This window comes from Schistocerca piceifrons, chromosome 7 (assembly GCF_021461385.2).
Source record: "Schistocerca piceifrons isolate TAMUIC-IGC-003096 chromosome 7, iqSchPice1.1, whole genome shotgun sequence".
In the NCBI taxonomy this organism is placed as follows: Eukaryota; Metazoa; Arthropoda; class Insecta; order Orthoptera; family Acrididae; genus Schistocerca; species Schistocerca piceifrons.
This window is the reverse complement of record NC_060144.1, coordinates 366,713,240-366,734,794: the sequence shown is the minus strand read 5'-3', so window position 1 is coordinate 366,734,794 and position 21,555 is coordinate 366,713,240. Positions and strand designations below refer to the sequence as shown.

Sequence of the window (21,555 nt, the reverse complement as noted above, 5' to 3'; positions counted from 1 at the left end):
CCTTAAGCTTCCATGTTTACTATTGAATGGAGCTAGGTTGAATACTTCATGTCTGAGCCTCTCTTGTATGCCCTCAGACCATTATTTACCCAGAAATGCTCTTTCAAACTGTTCATTGTAATGGCAATGTTCCGCCATGTCTGTAGCCCATAGCAGAACGTCACACTGTGTGTATCCAACAGCGAATCTAATTTTCTGGGCTTCGGTCCAGGTATGAGGTAAAACATTTCGAAATGCTCTGATAAAGATTAGGGGGTTTGTTCTTTTCCCTTCAGAGGTAAATACCAGAAATTGTTGATGTCTAAGTAATCCCTCATCTGCAAGTAATGTTGACAAACAACACCACGCTGTCAGTGACAGGCATGTTTTTGTTCACTTGTGGTGTAGCAAATGGCAATTGCGCTTACTTGACAGGTACAGCTGCTGGCTTAACCTCTAAAAACATGGGTTTGTTTTCTGTCAAACGTTGTTTTGGAATGTCAGTAGTTTTAATAATGTTGCCTTGTAAACTTTCCTCTGCTTCCTTTAAACCTAAATCTATTTTAGCTAGAAGCTGACTTTCTTTCTCTTTTAGAGCTTCTTTACAACATCTACATAAATTTTGCACTCCGACACTACCTTTTCAGCAAGTGTGCTGCCCTTACCCAGCATCCTGGCTTCAGCTTTTTCAGTTATTTCCGTTAAATCTGCATATAACTTATCTCTCGGTTTTTTGGCAAATTTTCACTCTAACCTTTGTACTTCTGTAGGTAAATTTTTGCTTATGTCTTGCAGCTCACTGACTTGGATTCTTCACATTTTTTACCAATGCATCCACTTGGGATTGTGTCTCCTGAATTTGAGAATATGCTTCACTAAGGTTTTGTAACTCACCTGCAAGTTGTTGCTGTTTATCATCTACAGATGATACTTTTTCCATTAATGTATTTATATTGTGGGATATGTTGGTAGTTATTTCTTGTTTTAGTTGTTTACCTAGCTCAGTCAACTTCCCGGATAGTTCGTCTGATAATTCAGTGTGTATATAGTTTCGCTCACCTCACTGAACTGTTGACTAATACTGTTCTTGAAATCATTAGATGCCTGATTTTGCTGTGTAAACTGTTGTCCTATATTTTCCTGATGATTTTGTGAACTGCTGTGTAAACTGTTGTCCTATATTTTATTGATGTTTTGTGAATTGCTGTGTAAACTGTTGTGCTATTAGTTGCATGATTTGTGTCAAATTGTGTGTCTCACTAGTATTTACATTTCTTTTAGGAACTGTTTCCTGTTCTTGCATTCGTGATGTCGTGAGCAAATAATCAAAGGAATTTTTGCTGTTGCACGCTTCTGTTTCAGTATTTGAAAAAATTGCCCCATTGTGCATAAAAAAGTGACATATCTTGATTATTTATATTACCAGTGTCATCATTTTTTGGTATTGGGGCACCAGGCTTGTTGTTTTGGTAGGCATCAACCAGTTTGTGAGTTCGTTACCTTCAACTGTTGCCAAGCTCAGATTTCTGACATCTTGGCATACTGCATTTTGTAATGAGTTTTCAACAATCGCCATTTCCTTTGACTCCATTTAAAAAATCATGAAAAAAGTTTTTAAAAAATGAAATTTTGTCTGTATCGGTACTTTTCAATTAAAATAGATCTATCTGCATATTCACTAATGAACCTGATTATTATCTGACACAGTCTTATAGAATTTGATGACTTATCTTGCACTTTAATGATGATTTTATGCAAATTTTCGTCTTTTCTGTAGAAATGCATTTTCTGTAAAGGATATTAATTGGAAGGAAAAGAGATTATCTACTGCCAGAGACAGCATTACATACATACATAATAACACTTTTTAATATACAGTTGGAACGTACATTTTTAAACAATACTGTCACGACGGAGCTAGTCGTATGTCCGCCCACTATCATTTATAGAAATAAGCAGGTGAAGATACAGAAATTAATCAACTGAAGAGCGTATCTCTTTTCTTTTTTTGTATCAAAACATTGTCTCTGGCACAAAATAACTTGTTACTTTACCATTCATTTTATATATATGTAGCTTACATGTATAAAAAGAAAAGAACGAAGAAAGGCAAAATAATATCATCTATTATAGGACACATATCTTTGATACAGTAGGAGTTAAAAAAAGCTGGTAATGTGGGTAATTCACATTCAAATAAAGTGAGCATTTACCTACATGTAGCACTTAAAATATGAGTCATATTCCAAAAATAAAAACTCTCTGACAAAGTTATATAGCTTACTAAATTAACAGCAGAAATACCTGTTAGATTTGTAGCTAGTTGAAAGATACAAGTAGGTTAATACACCAGTAGATACTTTTGTTAACTGCGTGGTTTTTTCCAACCCACCTGGCTCCGATCACTAAATGCAGTGATAATTGGCTCTCTTGACTAGCGTGTATTGTGTGAACCTTCCCTGTGCCCAGCCTGTGGCACAACACCAACAATACCCATTCGTCTGCAATTAACAGTCACTGCCAAACTTTGAGGCTTGGGCTGAATATAGACACTTCAAGCGATTTTGGATGACATAGTACACAAACTGAGCATATAGGATTTTCTCTTTCACTGTCTTCCATCAAATAAACATTTAAAATGACTGCAATGCAAAAACAACCAACACTCTGCTTATGTGCCTCTATAACGTCAGTTTTCAACCTCATTGTGGCCATAAAGTTCGGCAAGAGCTGAAGTCGGAGTCGATTCATCAATGAGGTGCACTGGAGTGGCCAAAGAGCCGCATGCAGCTCCCGAGCTGCTATTTACCGACCACTGTCCCAGCACTGCTGCAATCACTGCACAGCTTTTTATAGTGGTATGAATACCAACCAGCTGCCCACCAGGATGAATGGCCACTGCCAAACTGTGGCCAAGAGCAAAGTAGACCATCCTATGGCACAATGTGCAGCTGAACACAGCATACTTGATTTCTACAGCTGCTTCACTACCCAAGCCATCTGGATCCTTTCCTCCACCACCAGCTTTTCAGAACTGTGCAGATGGAAGTTATCCTTACAACACAATCTCTGCTCTCGTAATTATCCCAGACTCAACCTACGGTAACATACTGTACCCACACCCTCACCCAACAGTTTCCAACCCTCTGTTCTATTATCTCCTCCCCATTCTCATGATCCACCCTGTCTATTTGCGACCCTCTTCCAATGCACCACCAAATCTTTCCCTGCTTCTCTCCTTCACTCCTTTTATCCCACCTCCCTACCTCACACCCTCCTGTTACTGCGCCTGTTGGAATTCTAGTCCTTGCACGCTCCACCAGACAGCGTTGCACACCACTGTCCCATCCCCTTTCCTGCCTTCCAGATTGGTGCTTACATCCCACATTATAGTTGCATTCCAGTTTGAGATGCTTGACTTAGTGGTCATGTGTGCATGATGTGGTCTTACTCGTGTGTATGAATGGTGTGTGTTTCTCTTTTGCTGATGAAGGTTGTGTCCAAAAGCTTTATATAAGTGTCTTTTAATTGTGCCTATCTGCAACTTAATATGTCTTCTTTACAGTAAGTAGCAATTTGTCTTTTCCTACATTGTTGATATTCCTGCCTGGAATTTCCATTGTGTAAATTTTAAAATACTTAATATTTTGAAGTATGTTAATTATATTAATATTATTCCAAATAAAATCAAACAATGGAAAATCAAGGATGGAATGTAACAATATTATGAAAAACAAAGTTTGTTACTCACCATATAGCGGAGATGCTGCGCCGCAGATAGGCATAAAAAATGACTGTCATAAATAAAGCTTTTGGCCAGTACGGCCTTCGTCAAAAATAGACCACACACACACACACACACACACACACACACACACACACACACACTCTCTGCAGTCTCAGGCAATGAAAACACACTGCTCTGTGGTTTTGACGAAGGCCTTATTGGCTAAAGCTTTATTTGTGACAGTCTTTTTGTTGTGCCTATCTACGACTCAGCATCTCTGCTATATGGTGAATAGCAACTTTCCTTTTCATAATGTTGTTATTCCAAATAACTTATCATTGTTCAAAAACTGCAGTTAAACAACTGTTTATGGCTAATATACCTCAACTGAGAGGAAAGGAAAGTCAGTATTTTGGTATACTTCTGCCCACCCCCCTTCCGCATCAGATATACTTCCAAACACCCCCACCCCCCCTTCCCTTTCAGCACCATTTGCCAGTAATTTAGCAGGAGCTTCTTGACACCATCTTCCTCTTAACACCTGGAATTCTCGGGTTTATTGTTGTTATTATTATTATTATGATTATTATTATTATTATTATTATTATTATTATTATGAGGGCTATCCACAAAGTACATTGCGTTTTGGAATTAAAAATAAATAAAATATTGGAAATTTTTTTTATTATATACAGATGAAAGCCACACTTAAATACTACTTTTCTACATAGTTGCCATTTAAATTAAGGCACTTATCGTAGCGATGGACGAGCTTGGAAATTCATTCGTCGTAAAATTCGGCCGCCTGTGCCTTCAACCACGTGGTTAATCAGTAACCCGGTAGAAATACGATTTTTGTGGATTTCCTGGAAAGAGGCACTACAGTAAACTCTCAAAGGTATTGCCAAACTCTGCACAACCTCAGAAGAGCAATACAAAACAAGCGCAGGGGAAAGTTTGGCTCAAAGATCTTTCTGATTCACGACAACGCCTGGGCCCACACAGCAAATGCCACTCGTGAAGTTCTCGAATCTTTTAAGTGGGAGTTGTTTCCTCATCCGCCGTACAGTCCCAACCTGGCACCGAGCGACTTCCACTTATTCCCAGCAATGAAGAAGTGGTTGGCTATGCAGCGTTTTGATGACGACACACAGCTTCAAGAAGAGGTAACCACGTGGTTGAAGGCGCAGGCGGCCAAATTTTACGATGAAGGAATTTCCAAGCTTGTCCATCGCTACGATAAGTGCCTTAATTTAAATGGCAACTATGTAGAAAAGTAGTATTGAAGTGTGGCTTTCATCTGTATATAATAAAAAAAATTTCCAATACTTTATTTATTTTTAATTCCAAAACGTAATGTACTTTGAGTATAGCCCTCATATTATTATTATTATTATTATTATTATTATTATTATTATTATTATTAGCTCCCTGGTTTCCTATCCACTCCACATTTAAAAATGTCTGAAAATTGGTGCAAAAAGGCTATCACACAATGAAATTTCTCCTCAGTCAGACCAGATCCTATTGGCATTTCAGTAGTAGCTTCTTCCTCTGCATTGCCTACAATTATAGCAGAGCACGATTCTTCACTGATGAGACTACGCTGTCCTTGTACTGTTTTGGCTGTTACAACACACAAACCTTTGGGAATGAGTTGTGGGTGCTCATGGCAATTAGTGACCCAAAGCACTCCTTGTCCATTTACAATGCTTATGATTATCTCTGGCATGTTGATTTAATTTGTGAGCGTGAGTAACCTTATGAAATTGACGAAAGCTCCTCTGTTTAGCTGAGCATCTCAACTGATGACTTTCCTTAACTCATCTCATTGATGACGGCAAGATAACGAAGTCTTGAATGACAAACAACTACCCAAAGTGTTCTTTGTTATGTATGCTTGTGGGAATAGAGCTTCATCAGTCTGGAACCCTGATCTTCCAGTCTATGACTGCTTGTAATGCATGCAAGAAGTCCCATCTGAGAATAACATAATGACTACATTTTGGTAAAATGACAAATTCAAAGGTCTGTTTTATTTCATTGATAGTTATTCTTGCAACTAATGTTCCTGTTGGCTGGATGTACTTCCTATTTGTGACCTTCATCGCCATTACTTTCGTATTGCAGAAGATAGCCTTCTTCAGCTGGTGACAATAAGCATTCAAGATTACATAAAAAGGTGTAATTGAGTCCAACATTGCCTGGACAGGTTGGCTGTCAGTGATGATGTCAGTGAGATTTCCCATCATCTTGGTAACTATCATCCATGGAGGATTTCTATCTGTGCTGGCCTCACCTACGTAGATGGTTGTCATACTTAGTTTTCCAGACATTGGTAGCTAGGCAAGTGGCTGGTGCCTCTGGACAGTGATGGGGAACATTTCTGGCATGTTGGCAGATGACCTCATCCAGGGTGTATGGTGATGAGCTTCATCCCATAGGTTGACTATAATCATCTGCAGGTGACTGGTGTGAATTGACATCTTGTTGTGTAATGGTCATCAAAAAGTCATCTTCTTTCTCTACAGCAGCGTACAATGTGTCCACGGTGAAAACATGCTGGGTGTGTTGTTTTCCATCCTCCAAATGTCTGTTGACCAGTGGATTGTTGTACCTGCCGGAGGAATTGGTTTTACCTGTGTTGGTCAGATGCTGGATTGTTGTTTGACAATGATGGTTGATATCTGTGTTGGCTGAGTCCATTATTCACACCGCATTCGTCTGGTGGTGGAGATTGGTGTCAAAGGTTGATACACCTCTTCAACATTATCTGTTACGTCCTACTGTATACAGTCAAATTTCACTACCACTGTTTCTTGTGTGTTAGGTTCAAAAATTCTTGGTACTGTAAAATGCTGTAGCTCTTTTATTATGCGTGGTGTATGAGAGAGGTGAGGTCTTGGTGATTTTCCACAGATGACACAGGGACCACATTCGGGAGTTGCTCATACCTCTTTCGCCTTGCTCATTTATTTTGCATTTCCTCAATATGCTGGTGCCATGAACTCCCCTGTTGTTATGACATCCTGTACCAGAAGAGCTTTGACCCCTTTCATCAGATGTGAAATTTATCAGTTTGTGTCATATTCATATTGTTACAAAGGGCCAAAACATGCTATCTGTAAGATGGTATTGTTTCACCATGATGTTGGACCCTGTTCTTCAATTGTTGTTCTGCTAAGTGGGGGTGTTGATCATCATCAAATATTTTCTTCAGTTCGTTCACATTTGTCTAACACATCAAATCATTACACATGTTATATTTAGCGACTCAGCCGTATCCTTTCAACCATTTCATTAGGTCCTGCCAGAGTCTCTGAAAACACTGATGGATGTTGCACATGATGAGACTTATTGCTGGCTTGGAATCCATTGGTATCCTCAATATACGGACTGTGGGGATGCTGTACTGCTTGTATTCTGGTTCCTGTCCATGCAGGTGGTGGCTTTTAAGTTATCTAATTGGAGCCGTGGTGATGTAGATGTTACGAAGGTGCCAGTGTCTCCAGGAAACAGTATCATGTCATATCCAGAAACAAGTCCAAATCTGAGAGCACAGAATTGTCAGTGAAATACAGCAATTCTCACTGAAGGCACGTTTATTACTGACACCAATGTACAGCCAGAATGAAACTGTCATTCTAGACATAGAATGGAACTATTTATAGAAAGTCTGAATATTCCAGAATGCTGGTCGTATTTATTCATTTATTGAATGTTCTTGAATGTACAAACATTACAGACACCAGTTGAAAAATGTTCCTTTTGGAGCATGAAAAAGACAAATATGCACTTCTTTATTAAAAGGCTCTGACTGGAAAGTGGGGTACCAGCTGTCTCATTCTACATTTCTCAGCACATTTAAAAATTTTCATAAAAATATTGCCCTAATTGCGACTCGCTCACACCCTCTAGTCCAATGCTGTTAGTCTCTCATGCCCATTTACACCCAATTGGCCATTCTCATTCACTCGTACAACTATCACTGTTTCCTGCCTCATAGCCACAGTTGCCTTTTTTTGTCCTACTCTTAATACTATCTCCTCTCACTGCCACTGTCTTCCTCTTGTTCTCTCTTACTGCTACTATCTCATTCATTCCTTCCCACTTCTCACTGTCCCTCCGTCTCTCTCTCCTCCTCGTTGCCACTGTCATTTGTCGTAGACTCTGTCCGCCATTATCACTGGCTCTCCCCATCTTTCACTTTCTTCTTCTCTTTAATTCTCTTCACTATCACAATCTCCCTTCACTCCTTTCCTAGCACTGTTCTCTGACTATTTATGATGATCTCTTCTCTTTCCTGCCACAGCAAGGTACGTCACTCATGTAAAAAGAACTTGATGCATCAGTGAAATTTTGTTAGTTGTATGAAACTGAAATAATGCAAAGCTAATTTTACTCTTCATGTTAGATTTAATGTGCACGAAAATTTTGCTTGTGATTCTGCACTACAATATGGGATTCCCAGAACCCTTCTGATAATAACGGAGACACTTTACATCGTATTTCTCTGTGCTGTATCACTTTATAAACTAAATTTTTGCCTCACAGTGCATTTTACATGCATATTTCTTGTAACTTTAAACCTCTGTATCTCAGAAATGGAATAAGATGGTTAGAAAATGTTCAAGGTTGTTTGATACCGGAATCTTAGGGATATATTGTAAAAGTTACAGCCATTTGCTGTGCGTAGCCCTCTTGGCATCATGACTGGAGTATGGTCCACTGCTGTCAGTGAAAAAAAAAAAAATGGTGAAAAGCACTTTTTTCTGTTTTGCTCAGTAACTGCCCGTGAATTTCCACAAATGCATAATTGATTTATTCTTTCATGGGTATACTGCTCAGTTTAAATAAGTAATGGGTTTATCACAGGTATACTTGCCGTGATTCAGTTTATTTAATATTTATGTGCATATTTTACATGTATGAGTAGGGTAACTTTGAATCTCTGTACCTGGGAAAGGGATAAATATATCAAGAAAATTTTAAGGTTGTTAGAGACTGGGATTGTAAGAATATATCATAAAAATTTCAGGCATCTGCTGTCCATGGCCATCTTAGAATCTTCAACTAGGTTTTGGTTCTCTGGTGATAGCAAAAATATTGTAAAAAAAAAAGAAAAACATTTTTTGGGTTTTCTGAGGAACTGCCCATGAACTAATGATGTCACCATAAGTCCCATCAAGCCCACTGTAGACCATGTCAAATGCAAAAAGAACCAACAAATTTGCTCCTTTTGCCTAAGCAGGAGGAAGTGTGTAATATTCATACTTTGACCCTGTACTATAGGATAGTGACCATGACATGATCCTTCTGTTGGGTATACAAATGGTCTCTAGCCAAAGAGCTATCCAAAACTTTTGATCCTACCTTTTTATCACCAGTAGTACCCGAGGCACGAGAGCAGAGAGCTGTCACATACATACCAAAAAGATATTTCAAGAACCTTTCATAACTGATAACAAATAAGTCCTGTTGATCAGGTTCAAAGTGGTGATCCACAGCAAGCTGCCAAGTGACACTGCCCACTACGCCAGACTGTGTGCGCCAAATCTCTGGCAATGTGACTATGCTAAAGTTGACCCTACAGGAAGCATTCTTTGCTCAATTGACGTATTGTAATGATATTTTATGATAGGGAAAATATGTATGTTACTACCTAGAGATTAAGTATCTTGCACCAGGTGCATGAATAAGACTTTTGTGTACAACTATCAGTTGTATTGTGACTCCTAGTTTGCAGATTATTTCTTATGGCATGAGGTGGATGATATGATATATCTCTATTCAGTTGTATATATTGTAGTGTTTGTATTGATGAATCAGTTGTAGCTGGAGCCATCTTTGCTTTGGCACTTGGCACCACCAGCACGAAGTGTGCAGTCAGTAATACAGCAAAAACTAGCAAACATTTGGATGTGGACAGTGGCACAAAGCAGCAGAGTTCCAATGTAATGTCATCACCCTATATAATGCATGGTTTATACTATCTTATGCTGTCTTGTGGGTTGTATGTTTGTCAGGCATTATTGAGATAAGTTACTGAGTTCCATTATCAGATTTTGGCTAGTTTGGTAGTACTGTAGCAGCAGTATACTCACTAGGAGGATTCAGACTTCTCTGGTTACACTCGTGTACATTTTATGTTGTTTTCCTGATGAAAGCTTCAGCAACAATGTCACAGCTGATAGCTTTCTATTCTTATCCAAGTGAGACCACATTCTGTTTCCCCTAAGCCCACCCGCCCCCGTCCCCCCTGCTCTCTGTTCCTATACCCACCCTATCTCCTACCCCTACCTCTTGATGTTCTCCACTGATTTTCCATGTTGTTGTATTAGAGGTTCTGCCCTGGCAGGGGATGGTGCTTGTCATGTCTGGGGCATTCAGTAAGGTCCCCCGGCAAGCACCTCAGGAAACTCAGCCTTCATTAACTGGGCTCAGCTTCCTGAGCTGGTTACCGGTGAGCATCACTGGAAGCGCTAACCATGCTTCAGCAACCACCATGTAGTGTGATGGTGTAGTGTTGTGTGTCACACGGAATAGTGGTCTTGGCTTAACTGCCCACATTGCGAGGTTGGTACAAAACTCTTTCAAAATACCTTCAACCTCAAGCTATGTGCTGATGTGGTGGGTGGCTGTTGAGGTGAAACATTTGCTAACAGGCAACCTCTGGGGAACTTGCCATACCTCAGTTTTATGAGGCCACCCCACCACCCCAGGTGGGAATCTTTATTGTCCTAGATGCTTGTGGATTCTCCATAAAGGATACATTCACTTCAAATACTTGCAGCGCTGTCTGGGTCAACCTAAGGTGAGTATTAAGATTCAAACTCCAAAGAGACCTCTCACAACTAGTCCATGTGAGACATCTGCCAATATCAGAAGAAACACTATTAGTAACTGATCACATCTTTTGGTAGATAATCTTTTCATTGCTATTGCTTGAAAATTTGTTCCCTTCTACAGAAATAAAGATTTAGAGGGGCTTACAGAGCATCTTCAATCTATTAAGAGACTGCATAAATTTACACTCCTGGTTGAGGCAATGAAATGTATCCAAGTAAATGAGTTATTGAAGGCTGAATTATTTGGGGACTATCAATGGCGAGCTGCAGACTGCTAAGTTATTGTATTGTAACCCCCTGTCGCCAAAGTTAAGGATTTTTTGAAAAGAGTAAATTGTGAGTTCGAGAAGGCACAATCTTTTATTCTTATGTTCAGTGTACCAAAGTTGTCTGAGTACACTGCAGCAGTTTTATCGGCCTTAAAGGTATGCCCTACATACCTAACCGTAAGCACTGCTTTAAGTGTTAATGCCCTGGTCACACTGCTGTGCTTTGCAAAGGTCTGACTACATGTCAAAGATGCAGTTCGATGTCCGTGAACCACGGACTTGATGCAGTGCCCTACGCGTATGTGACGTTGCTTTGAAAACTGTCCACTTTGCAGCAGAGAATGTCTGATATTCCAAGAACAGAAGGAAATGCAGGCGATAAAGATTACACAATTCATCTTCTACTCTGAGGTGAAGAGGGCATTAGGACCAACAGCGTGCTACTTTTGTGAAATCACATTTGTTCAGAGCATTGAAAAAGCTTGTACCAAAGACAAGTGTTGGCAATAAAACATTAACAGCTGAGTAGGGCCCAACAACTTGCAGCTGTAAATGTAGCTGCAAACCTGTGCCACTGATGTAATCAACAAGTTTACCTACCCTCATAGTGGACAGTGAACTAGAAAAGTGATTCCGTTAAAACAGCCTAATCACAGTCCCCAAAACACAACAGACCAAAAAGATCAGTTCCAAAATGTCAGGCCAAGTGGATAAGATGATGACCTTAACGAAGGTATGCACACAGTGCCTGGGCGGGTAACCAGCAAGTCCCTTGGTTGACTCCCTTCCACTGAAAACTCTCCACTACAGAGGGTCAGCAGGAGGTAACACAGAGAGAAACCTTCCTGTTAATATGTGTGTCATACTACTGTGGGTTCAGCCCACAAGTGGAAGAACTGAAGCTCCTAGTGCAGGGAAGATCCCTGTTCTTGTGTTTGTTTTGAACTTACAGATGCGTACCTAGTGCCTAAGCGGCTGTACACTGCATAGCAAACATGACCTGATTGGGGAAAGAGCAAAAGGAGCTTGACTCAAGAAAATGGAAAAATGTTAGATTCTGGGTCTAGAATTTTACAGTAAGAATCACTAAACTATGACAGTTCTCTCCAGAGTAACTGTTTTTAATTAAATAATGTTAATTTTTTACCATTCCCTACTCTGTGTTTTCTAAGTAATGCTTATATTGTTTAAGAACTATGCTTTAACTAAGTTCTTAAATATTGGGATTTTAGTTGCAAGTTTAATCTCCTTGGGCAGTACAATTTTAATCCATTGTAGAAAGTGCTTATTTTGTGGTTTTTGTTTGTTTACTCTTGGTAAATGTAGTCTGGCTTTTGTTCCATGACATGAGGCTGCTGTTCATGAGAGAGTTGCTGATACTCATCTTGACATGCATCACAGATAGATAGACATGTGTGCGTGATGCTGTTAGAATCCCTAATTGTTTAAACACGATATAGCGGAAAAGCTGACTTGCAGATAGGCACAACAAAAGGACTGTTGAAAAGTGAGCTTTCATCCAACAGCTAGAGACTGTGGCCATGTATGTATATATATGTGTGTGTTTGTGTGTGTGGGGGGGGGGGTGGGGGGGGGGGGGGGGTGTTTTGCTGTCTATTTTCGACAAAGGATGTGTTGGCCAAAAGCTCACTTTCCTACAGTCTCTCTGTTGCGCCTGTTTGTGACTCAGCATCTCCACTATAAGGTGAATAGCTACTGTATTTTTCATAATATTGTTACATTCCATCCTGGATTTTTCATTATTAGAATTCTTTGGATTTTAGATGTCATTTTACCTTGCCGACTGCACTTTTGTATCAAACGCATTTTTAAGTGTCAACAAATTCTAATTGTTGTACTGAAGTATGATCATTCTAACAGATTTTTAATCTATTTACTCCAATTGTTAATTGTGCTTCATGTCTATTTTCTTAAGGCTGCGAAATATTTTTAACCACTCTTCTTACATTTTGTTTCAGAGCTTCTATCCAATTAATTTTCTCCGTAATGTGGGATTGCAGCAAGTGAATACACCATATGTGTTTCTTGCTGACATTGATTTCTTACCAATGTTTGGTCTTTATCAGTATTTGAAGAAATCTATTCAGCTTTTGAATTTAGAATCGTCGAAGAAGGTGACTATGTAACAAATATATGCAAATGATATCTCATTTTTACTTAACCAGTCCTAATGATTGTCTTTCCAATGCAGGCTTTGGTTGTGCCAGCCTTTGAAACACAGCGTTACCGCATATCATTTCCAAAGAGTAAGGCAGAACTGTTGAACATGTTGGATATGGGTACTCTTTTTACATTCAGATATCATGTTTGGACAAAAGGCCATGCACCTACCAACTATGCTCGGTGGAGAACAGCAACAACACCATATAAAGTAAGATGTTATTTCCATTTGTGTCCAACTTTCATTTTGTTAATAGCAGTTAAGAAATAAAAGTCTGGACTTTATGTAGAAAGATAATGCTATAGAAAAAATGTGACTCTGAATGAAACAAATGGAACAGAATGAATTAGTAAAAAGGGCTGTAGGAAAACCAGAAAGAGAAAAATGTGATAAAAATTCTGTAGAATTACCTGAAAATCAGAAAAAAACATTAGAACAGATCTTAAATGAAATGACCATAAAATTATTTGAAAGTCTGCAGAAGGAGTGAAATGAAAACTGTTAGAAAAGATATACTAAAAATTGTGAGAAAACTGAAAAGAAAAGAACACCAAAATACAGAGCTACAAACAATCTAGATAAACAGGGGATACGTGAGGGTTAAAATTGGGGGAAAAGTTCCAAAAGATAGTTACCAGAGTAAAAGTCAGTGAGTAAATAACAGTGAGAGTATTGCAGAACCCTTTAACAAACTAAACTGCCGTAAACTAAGGGTACAGATATGAGAAAAAAATTCTGCATATATGTATCAAGAAGAAACTTTAGATTTTACCAGCTTGTTGAATGTGGATTTTTTGGATGTGGAATCTTATGGAGACAGATGGAGTAAGGGAGATGCTATCACATGTTTAACACTTTGATAATCCTAGACATGTGAATGTGCACTTCTGCTCCTGTCACTAGGTCCTCTATATGTATTTCAGCATGTCACTACCCTTTCTGCCAGGTTCTCTAGACTTGCTAACATCTGCCGCTTAGCAAACTTCTGTGTGCCCCAGATGTGTTTAGACATGCTGTCCCTCAGATACTTGTGTGATATGGGCAAGTTAATGCGCAGAGCCCTATTTCAACACTGAGCATGTACTGTCTGTTCAATGTTTGGCCTGCTCAGTTGGAGTCTCTATGTGTATTTGCTGCTGTGATATTTTATTGCTGTTGACTAAGATTTGTTTTTGTGAGGCAAGCTGTTGTGGTTGTACACAGGAAGAAATCTTGGAAAATTTCTCTAGAACTGACAGTGAGAGTGAGTTGTCCAATGCAGCGGCAGTGACAGCTATTTGAAAGAATTGTAAAGTAGAATTTGAAGTCCAAAATGCTTGCGAAAACGCTTGGTTTAGCATCAGGTGTGACTGGATGTATATGTATTTGATGATTTCGCTTCACATGTGTGTGGATTAGGGCAAGAGTCAACCATTTGGCCATTTTTTGTGATATTTGTACAGTAGATCTGATGAAATTTGCAGAAAATGAAAGTGGTAGACTTGATTTATACACCAAGGCGAATTTGCCAGAATCAGTGAATTCTTGGTTGTTTAAGTGGAATTAAACAGGCTTCAAAGAACTTTATTACTACTTTGCTATTTGTCTGTGTATGGTTGTGCGTGAAACAGCTATTGATTAGTGATTGTTGATCCAGGGAAACACCCTTGAACACTGCAGTTTTCAGCAAAATTATATTCAGAGGTTGTTTTTTGTTACTTTTAAGAATGCTTCACTTTAGTGACAGCTCTGCCAGCAGCAAAAGGAAACAAGTTATTCAAAATTAGTAAATTAGTTGATAAATTATGTAAATTGAAGGTGGAGGGGGAAGAAAGGGAAGGAAAGGAAAGGGAAGAAATTGTTGATTTCAGTTGCATCAGAACTTTATGCAGAATCAGCGGTGATGAGTGAAAATGTGTGCCGGACTGGGGCTCAAACCTGGGATTTCCTGCTTATTAGGCAGATGCATTAACCACTGTGCCATCTGGACTCAGTGTTTATTGCAATTATGCAGACTATCTCGGCGGCCTCCCGGCTGACCCGCACTCCCCCCAATCACCACCTACCCACAGTCCCTGTCCGTGTCCTCCATGCTCGCTACTTTGAGATCCCCACAGCAGTCGAACGTAATTGTGTATCTGCACTGAAGGTGGTGGATTCATATCCCATCGAGGCAAATCAGTTACATAAATTGGTGATATGTGTTCTTTGAGTCATGAATTTTATTTACAAATTCCTCCTCCTCGTTATGTTAGTGCTTAAGGGACATCAAGGCCAAACACATTTTTCAGGTTTGTGAAAATTGAGTATTTTGATATCCAATGTGCACAAAACTTATGATCTTATTGTCTCTGAGATAGCTGTCTATGAAATCTGAGGCCTATCTTCAGAAATTTTTGAAACTATGAGCTGATGTCTCACACCCACAAATTCATCAACATTTTGCATGAGCAGATCAGTCATATCCGAATGTCTTCCTCAATAACTCAACAGGTCTGCACCTGGCTGTTCCAGTCCACGGCAGGTCACTGGTTCGACCCTAGACAAAGTAACACAGTCCATTTAAATCACTTGCTGCTTACACATTGACAAGTGTAACAGAGTGCTGACTGGTGCTAGATGACAGTCAAAGTCTCCTTTTATAACTATGCAAGTGTCATGAAGCCACAAATGCTTGTTTATTTTTAATAGTTAATCTGTGGTTAATTTATGAGTAGCCTCTGGTATCCTGGTCCGGTGAATTTGAAGGCCAGTCACAAGGCTTGGAATTTGACGACAGCCACTAGACACTGCTACTACATCTGCAGGCATTGGTGTCACTGCTGCAAGTGCTGCTGTGAGGACACACCTGCCTGTCACTAGGTCCTCTATATGTATTTCAGCATGTCACTACCCTTTCTGCCAGGTACTCTAGACACATGGCTGTAACTTCTGTGCTCTGAAATATTGCACTGAAGCTAACCTTTTCCCATCTTAAACGGTGGTGCCGCTACAATGCTCTCCAATGGCTGCCCTTCCTTTCTGGAGCTTTACCTGAAAACGATTTTCATGCAGTTGGCTCCACTTTCAAATCCTGTTGATCTGACTGTTGAGGAAACATGTTCCTTGTTTTTGAAGTATTATTTTACAGTTCCAATATGAACGGGTGACTGATTGCGAAGCACTGAGTCGCTGTTGTGATTTCACTTGTGTGAACCAGGCTTCATATACTAAATCTTTGATTCGAGATGTGGTGGTCCAGTTTGCTCACGACTAGGAAGTACACACGCCAACTCACCAAGTGGACAATCCTCCCTTGAGTGATATTTGGAAATGAAGCACTTGTTCAAGGTTGCACAGACAGCAGATGGTCATCTCATGGCTCCACCCCAGGTAATGATCCAGCCTCCACTTCAGGGACAGAATTATCGTAAGTAATTTCGCTGATGTAGGCATCCTGATCAATTGATTTCAGATGGGTCTGTGGCCCGTCGCACTCTATAGGTGTCAGCAGCAATTCCTCCTGTCATGTCCTGACTGCTTCACAGTGCACTGTCCAAATCACTGGGTGTGCACTGTGCCCATTATGGGAAAGATGGGCATCTCTGGACTGTCTGTCGAAAACCATCAGGACAGTTGGACCCCACTCCCCACATGCATCAGTGCATGAACTTCTGGCAGTAGTTTCCCAGAGCGATCTTTCCACTATTAAGTTGTTTCTCACTTCAGGATTGCAGACCAGAATGTCAGATTTCAGGTGGACAAAGGCAGCTGCTGTTTACTTGATAAACATCCAGACACAAGTACGTCTGGTTTTCCCTGCTTTGGCCCCCATCCCCTCATACATTGGTTGCCTCTCTGAGGTCCGTTCTCAATAGCTGCCGCACATATAAAGGTCATACAGCTGATAACTCTGTTTGTTGTAAATAGTCACTTGGCTAGCAACATTTTGGTTTTGAATGTCTTCTTGCTGTTAGGTTTTTCCATCATTTATAAGGTTCAGGTCATCTCAGACACAGTTCTTTTCCAGGAGCTGGACAACCTGTGTGCCGCCTTTGTGCCTTGGTTCACACCTGGCCTGGAGAGTGCCACAAATTTCCAGGCTTGTATCTCATTGTGTTTAGATGCAGTACTCTGTTTCTGCCAGGCATGTCCTATTTTCTATTCCTATCTCCTTATGGACGGCCTTTGGTGAAGAACTCAATCACCACCACGAAGCTGGGGCCATTGAACCTGTTGAAAATGAGTGCTTGACCCAACGGTTATCTCCAGCTATCTGAGGATTTTAAATTAATGATTAGTGCCCGGGCACTAGTTGAAACCTACCCCTTTCCACATCAAGAGGCTCTCCTCATGAAGCTTATTGGAGCTATGTTTTTCTAAGATAGACTTTCCAACGTTTATTTGCAGATCCCATTGGATGAGGAATCACAATACATTATGGTCATCAATGCTACCTTTGTCTTATACAGATATAACCGCTTGGCCTTTGGGATCTCTTCCACTCCAGCGATCCTCCAAAATACCTGGAACAGCAAACCATGTGCATCCCTGCTTGTACCAACAGTCTCGATGATGTGAGTGTCACAGGCATTAGGACCCCCTCTGCAACCTTTGTACCTTCTTTACCGCGTTGTGTGATGCAAGGCTCAAATACCACTTACATAAAAGCCAGTTTTTTCGGTCAAGTGGAATACTTTGGATACTACCTGAATAAAGAAGTGAAACAGCCTACTGATCACAATGTTTCTGCTACTGACTATTTTTTCCTTCCCGAAAACTAACAGGAGCTACAGGTATTTTTGGGAAAGGTAAATTATTGGTCTAAATTCCTTCCACAAGTGTCCCACATTATGCTTCCACTCAACCAGTTGGAGAGAAAGGGCATTTCATGGTTGGCTGCCTGTGAGCACGCTTTCATGCAGTTGAAGTGTCGTCTGCTCTCAGTGCCATGTTGTGTGCCCTTTTCTCCCTGACATCCCCTAGTTTTGGCTGCTCATGCTTCTCCATATGGAATTGATGTGGCATTGGCACATAGGAGCAACCAACTGCCTTGTGTCAAACACACTGACATACACTCTAAAGAACCATTTGCAAATTGAAAAGGAAGCTTCAGTGACTATCTTTGACATTAATAAGTTGCATGTTTACTTAGTCACAATCAAGTTTACCCTTATTACTGATCACAAACTTCTGCAGCATTTCTTGGGCCTCACTCAAAGCTTCCAGAGGAGATGGCACAATGGCTCCAACATTGGGCACTTTTTCTCAACTTCTACAACTATACCATTAAATACAAGCCCAGAACATGTCACACAAATGCAGATGCCCTCTCTCATCCATCCTTAGGACCCAACCTGGTGTTTGACAAACAGGAAATCTGTTGCTGCATTGACGTGGAATGGCAGCACACCTTGGACAGGTTTCCCATCACAGCTGCAACATCTCTGGCATCACATGATCTGACTGTCTTACAGCATGTCATGCACTACATGTTCCAGAGGTGGCCCACATATTTTTCAAAGTCTGCCGATCCTGAACTTCTCATGCTTGATTTGGAGGCGGATATTCACTGTGTTGTCATCCTGTCTACCCTGCATCCTCAAGTTTTGCAGTTCCTCCATCATGGGTGTAGGTGTAAGCCACAGTTGAAAGCCTGTGCAAGGCAACCGGCCTACTGGCCAGGACTTAACAGTGATTTGGAGGCCATGGTGCACAGCTGTTCTGTTTGGTCCTGGAACCAGACTTCTCTTCTCCAGTCTTTCACTCCCTGCCCCATCTCCCATCACCCCTAGAATAGCATTCACCTGGACTTTGCTGGGCTCTTTCTGGGCTCTATGTGGCTGTTGTCATGAGTGCTTATTGTGACTACCCGTATATGGTCAGCATAGTGACCACCAGCACGGACACTACGTTCAGTACACCCATCCAGACTTTTGCCATTTAAGGACTTCCGTCACCATCATGTTGGCTAATGGGCCCCAGTTCATGGTGATGCTTCCAAACAGTTCTGCACCTGCAGTGGCATCAAGCACCTGTTTAGTCTGCTGTTTCACCTGTTCTTCAGTGGCAAAGCAGAGCGTATGATGCAAATGTTTAAACAGCAAATGTTAAGAACAGTGGGCACGTCCACCACTATGAATGCATTCACTATGTTTGTGAGCATCCTGGACCATCCCTGTCCACGACTGTAGCCCAGCAGATTTCCTACATAGGTGGCAGCCACTTAGTCTCTTCCATCCCTGGCCCCACAGCCCAAGGAGCCCTGGATCCAGCATGCTGGGTGGTACCTGCCAAGCTCAGCTGTGTGGACATGTTCATATGGGGTGAAACCCTCATGGATGTCAGCTATGTGGTTGCCACCCATGGGTGGCACCTCAGAACTGGCTTGGAGAATTGGATACCAATGAGCTCCATCCCCACCTACCAGCTACACCACCGTCAGTGGCTCAGATGCGCCTGGAATGCCCATCCTTGCTGATCCTTCACCTACGCCTGTCCATATTGCTTGTGGTTCCCATGAATGTGAACATAGAAGTGGAGGTCTTGGCGCAGCCTCCAACCTCTTGGTCATCATCACCCACATATTCATTGTTGATGCCACCATGCCCCAGCATATTGCCATATGTCCCGGTTTCTTCCTGCCATCTGTGGACTTCTGGGCCAGGACTCTACTCATACCACCAGTTTGCCATTGCAGGTATTGTCTGGGCTGCTTCTAACCATATGCAGCCATCTTTGGGAGGTGGGGGTACCTGTTATTCCAGCCAACGAGTGTGAAGGCCCAGTAGAAGGTATTGAATTCAATGACAGTTACTGGACTATGCTGCCCTTTAAAGCCAGTGGCTTTGCAGATATTATATTGGTCTTGCTGCACATTGTTTTCTTGGTTCTGAATTTGCTGCGTCTTAGATTTTCAATGTTGGTTTACTTGCTAGACTTCTTTATTCTGCTGTGCCATCTCCATTGCCTTCTTCTTCTTGTCGTCCCTCTATTTACTCTTAGGTGACTTGTTGTGATGCCCTCTGCCAATTGGCCTGATTCTACTGGTTCTCGAGTTGTTCCCGGACTTTTCAGATTCTGGTCTCTATGTAGCCTTTGTACATTACCCATCTTTCCTTGTCACTTATGTCTATTTTTCTGAGCATTTCAAACATCATGTACAATTTTACACAGTTACACGCTTTTTCTAGGTTGTCAGATTCTATGAATGTGTTTTGATTTTTCTTAAGTCTTGTTTCCATTATCTAACACAACATTGGAGCTACCTCTCTGCTGCATTTAGGTTTCCTAAAGCCAAAACTGATCATCATCTAACAGATCTTCAAGTTTCTTTTCCATTCTTCTGTACATTTTTCTTTGTTAGAAACTTGTATGTGTAAGATGCTAATCTGATTGTGCAGTAGTTTTCACACTTATGTGCCTTGGTCATCTTCAGAACTGTGTGTGATATCTTTCCCAAAATCTGGTGATATATCTCCAGGCTCATAGATTCTGCTGACCATCCTGAATAGTCATTTGATTGCCACTTCCCTCAATGAATTTGGAAATTTCAGTGGAATGTCTATGCCTTCTGCCTTATTTGATCACAATAATTTTAGAAGTTTATGTTGTGATATCTATGCTTTCTGCCTTATTGACCACAAGACATCTAAGTTTCAGTTAAACTCTGATGAATACTGAATCCCCTATGTCTTCCATATCAACCTCAATTCTCTAGTTTCTTGTATCATGTCACCAGACAGTTCCTCCCCCTCTTAGTAGACTTCAGTGTACTCTTTCCACCCATCCACTCTTGTGGTAGTAATGACGTGAGTCATGTGGAACACAAAAGAGAAATGAGAAAAGAATCAATCATGATCTGCCACATGGGCTTAAAGACAGGTCAGCAAAATCTAAATGGATACACTTCTGCAGCACCACAGTATCAGACCAGAGAATGAACCATTGGGAAGATGCAACTTGATGGGCCTGACAGGTGGAACATTGGCAGACCTCCCACTCTATTTGAGAATAGCAGTACAGAGAAGTGGATAAGGCATTAGACACAAATGCAACAGGGAGCTTAACACTTGGAATATTTACGGGATAGGACTGCGCTGATACTGTAGGAAGCCTCATCGCTTGCTACTACTAGAGGCAGGCGTCTGATGTTTCAAAACAGTGCCCACTTAAGGCAATCTTTTAAATCATCGAGAGGTTGTTGACAGCAAGGTGACCATTTGAAACATGCACCTTGATGTTGTAGCTGATTCGGTGGGTAAGAGAATCGAAGTGAATTGGCCATAATAATTGACATGACACAGAAATACTTGTAAGTGTTTTATATTCTTGAGAGCAGCATTTTATCAATTGCTGCAGCATGATCTGTCTTTAGTTCCAGACCATTTGCTCACAGTTTAAATGCTAATTGGATCAAGGATGGTTGCATGAAAGAAGATTTGTGCAGTTAGCATTTCAGTCTATGCAACAAAAACTCAAGGTTGTTGAAGTGCGTGGCACAGTTGGGTTTATCTTATAATAATGAATTCATAAAATGCTGAAACTGGCATGAGCTGAAGAGATTATGTAAGAGACCCAATAATAATGGTA

At 40.7% G+C, this 21,555-nt stretch overlaps 1 protein-coding gene across 3 annotated transcripts in view; it reads left to right on the top strand.

Moving 5' to 3' along the window:
- Window positions 1-21,555, top strand: part of LOC124804821 (xylosyl- and glucuronyltransferase LARGE2s-like) — a 170,100-nt gene that overhangs the window by 102,388 nt on the left and 46,157 nt on the right. For all 3 annotated transcript variants that reach the window (XM_047265161.1, XM_047265162.1, XM_047265163.1), the window contains 2 exons: window positions 12,803-12,958; window positions 13,036-13,215. In XM_047265161.1, the coding sequence (XP_047121117.1) occupies window positions 12,803-12,958; window positions 13,036-13,215 (336 nt within the window). The remainder of the gene's footprint in view (window positions 1-12,802; window positions 12,959-13,035; window positions 13,216-21,555) is intronic.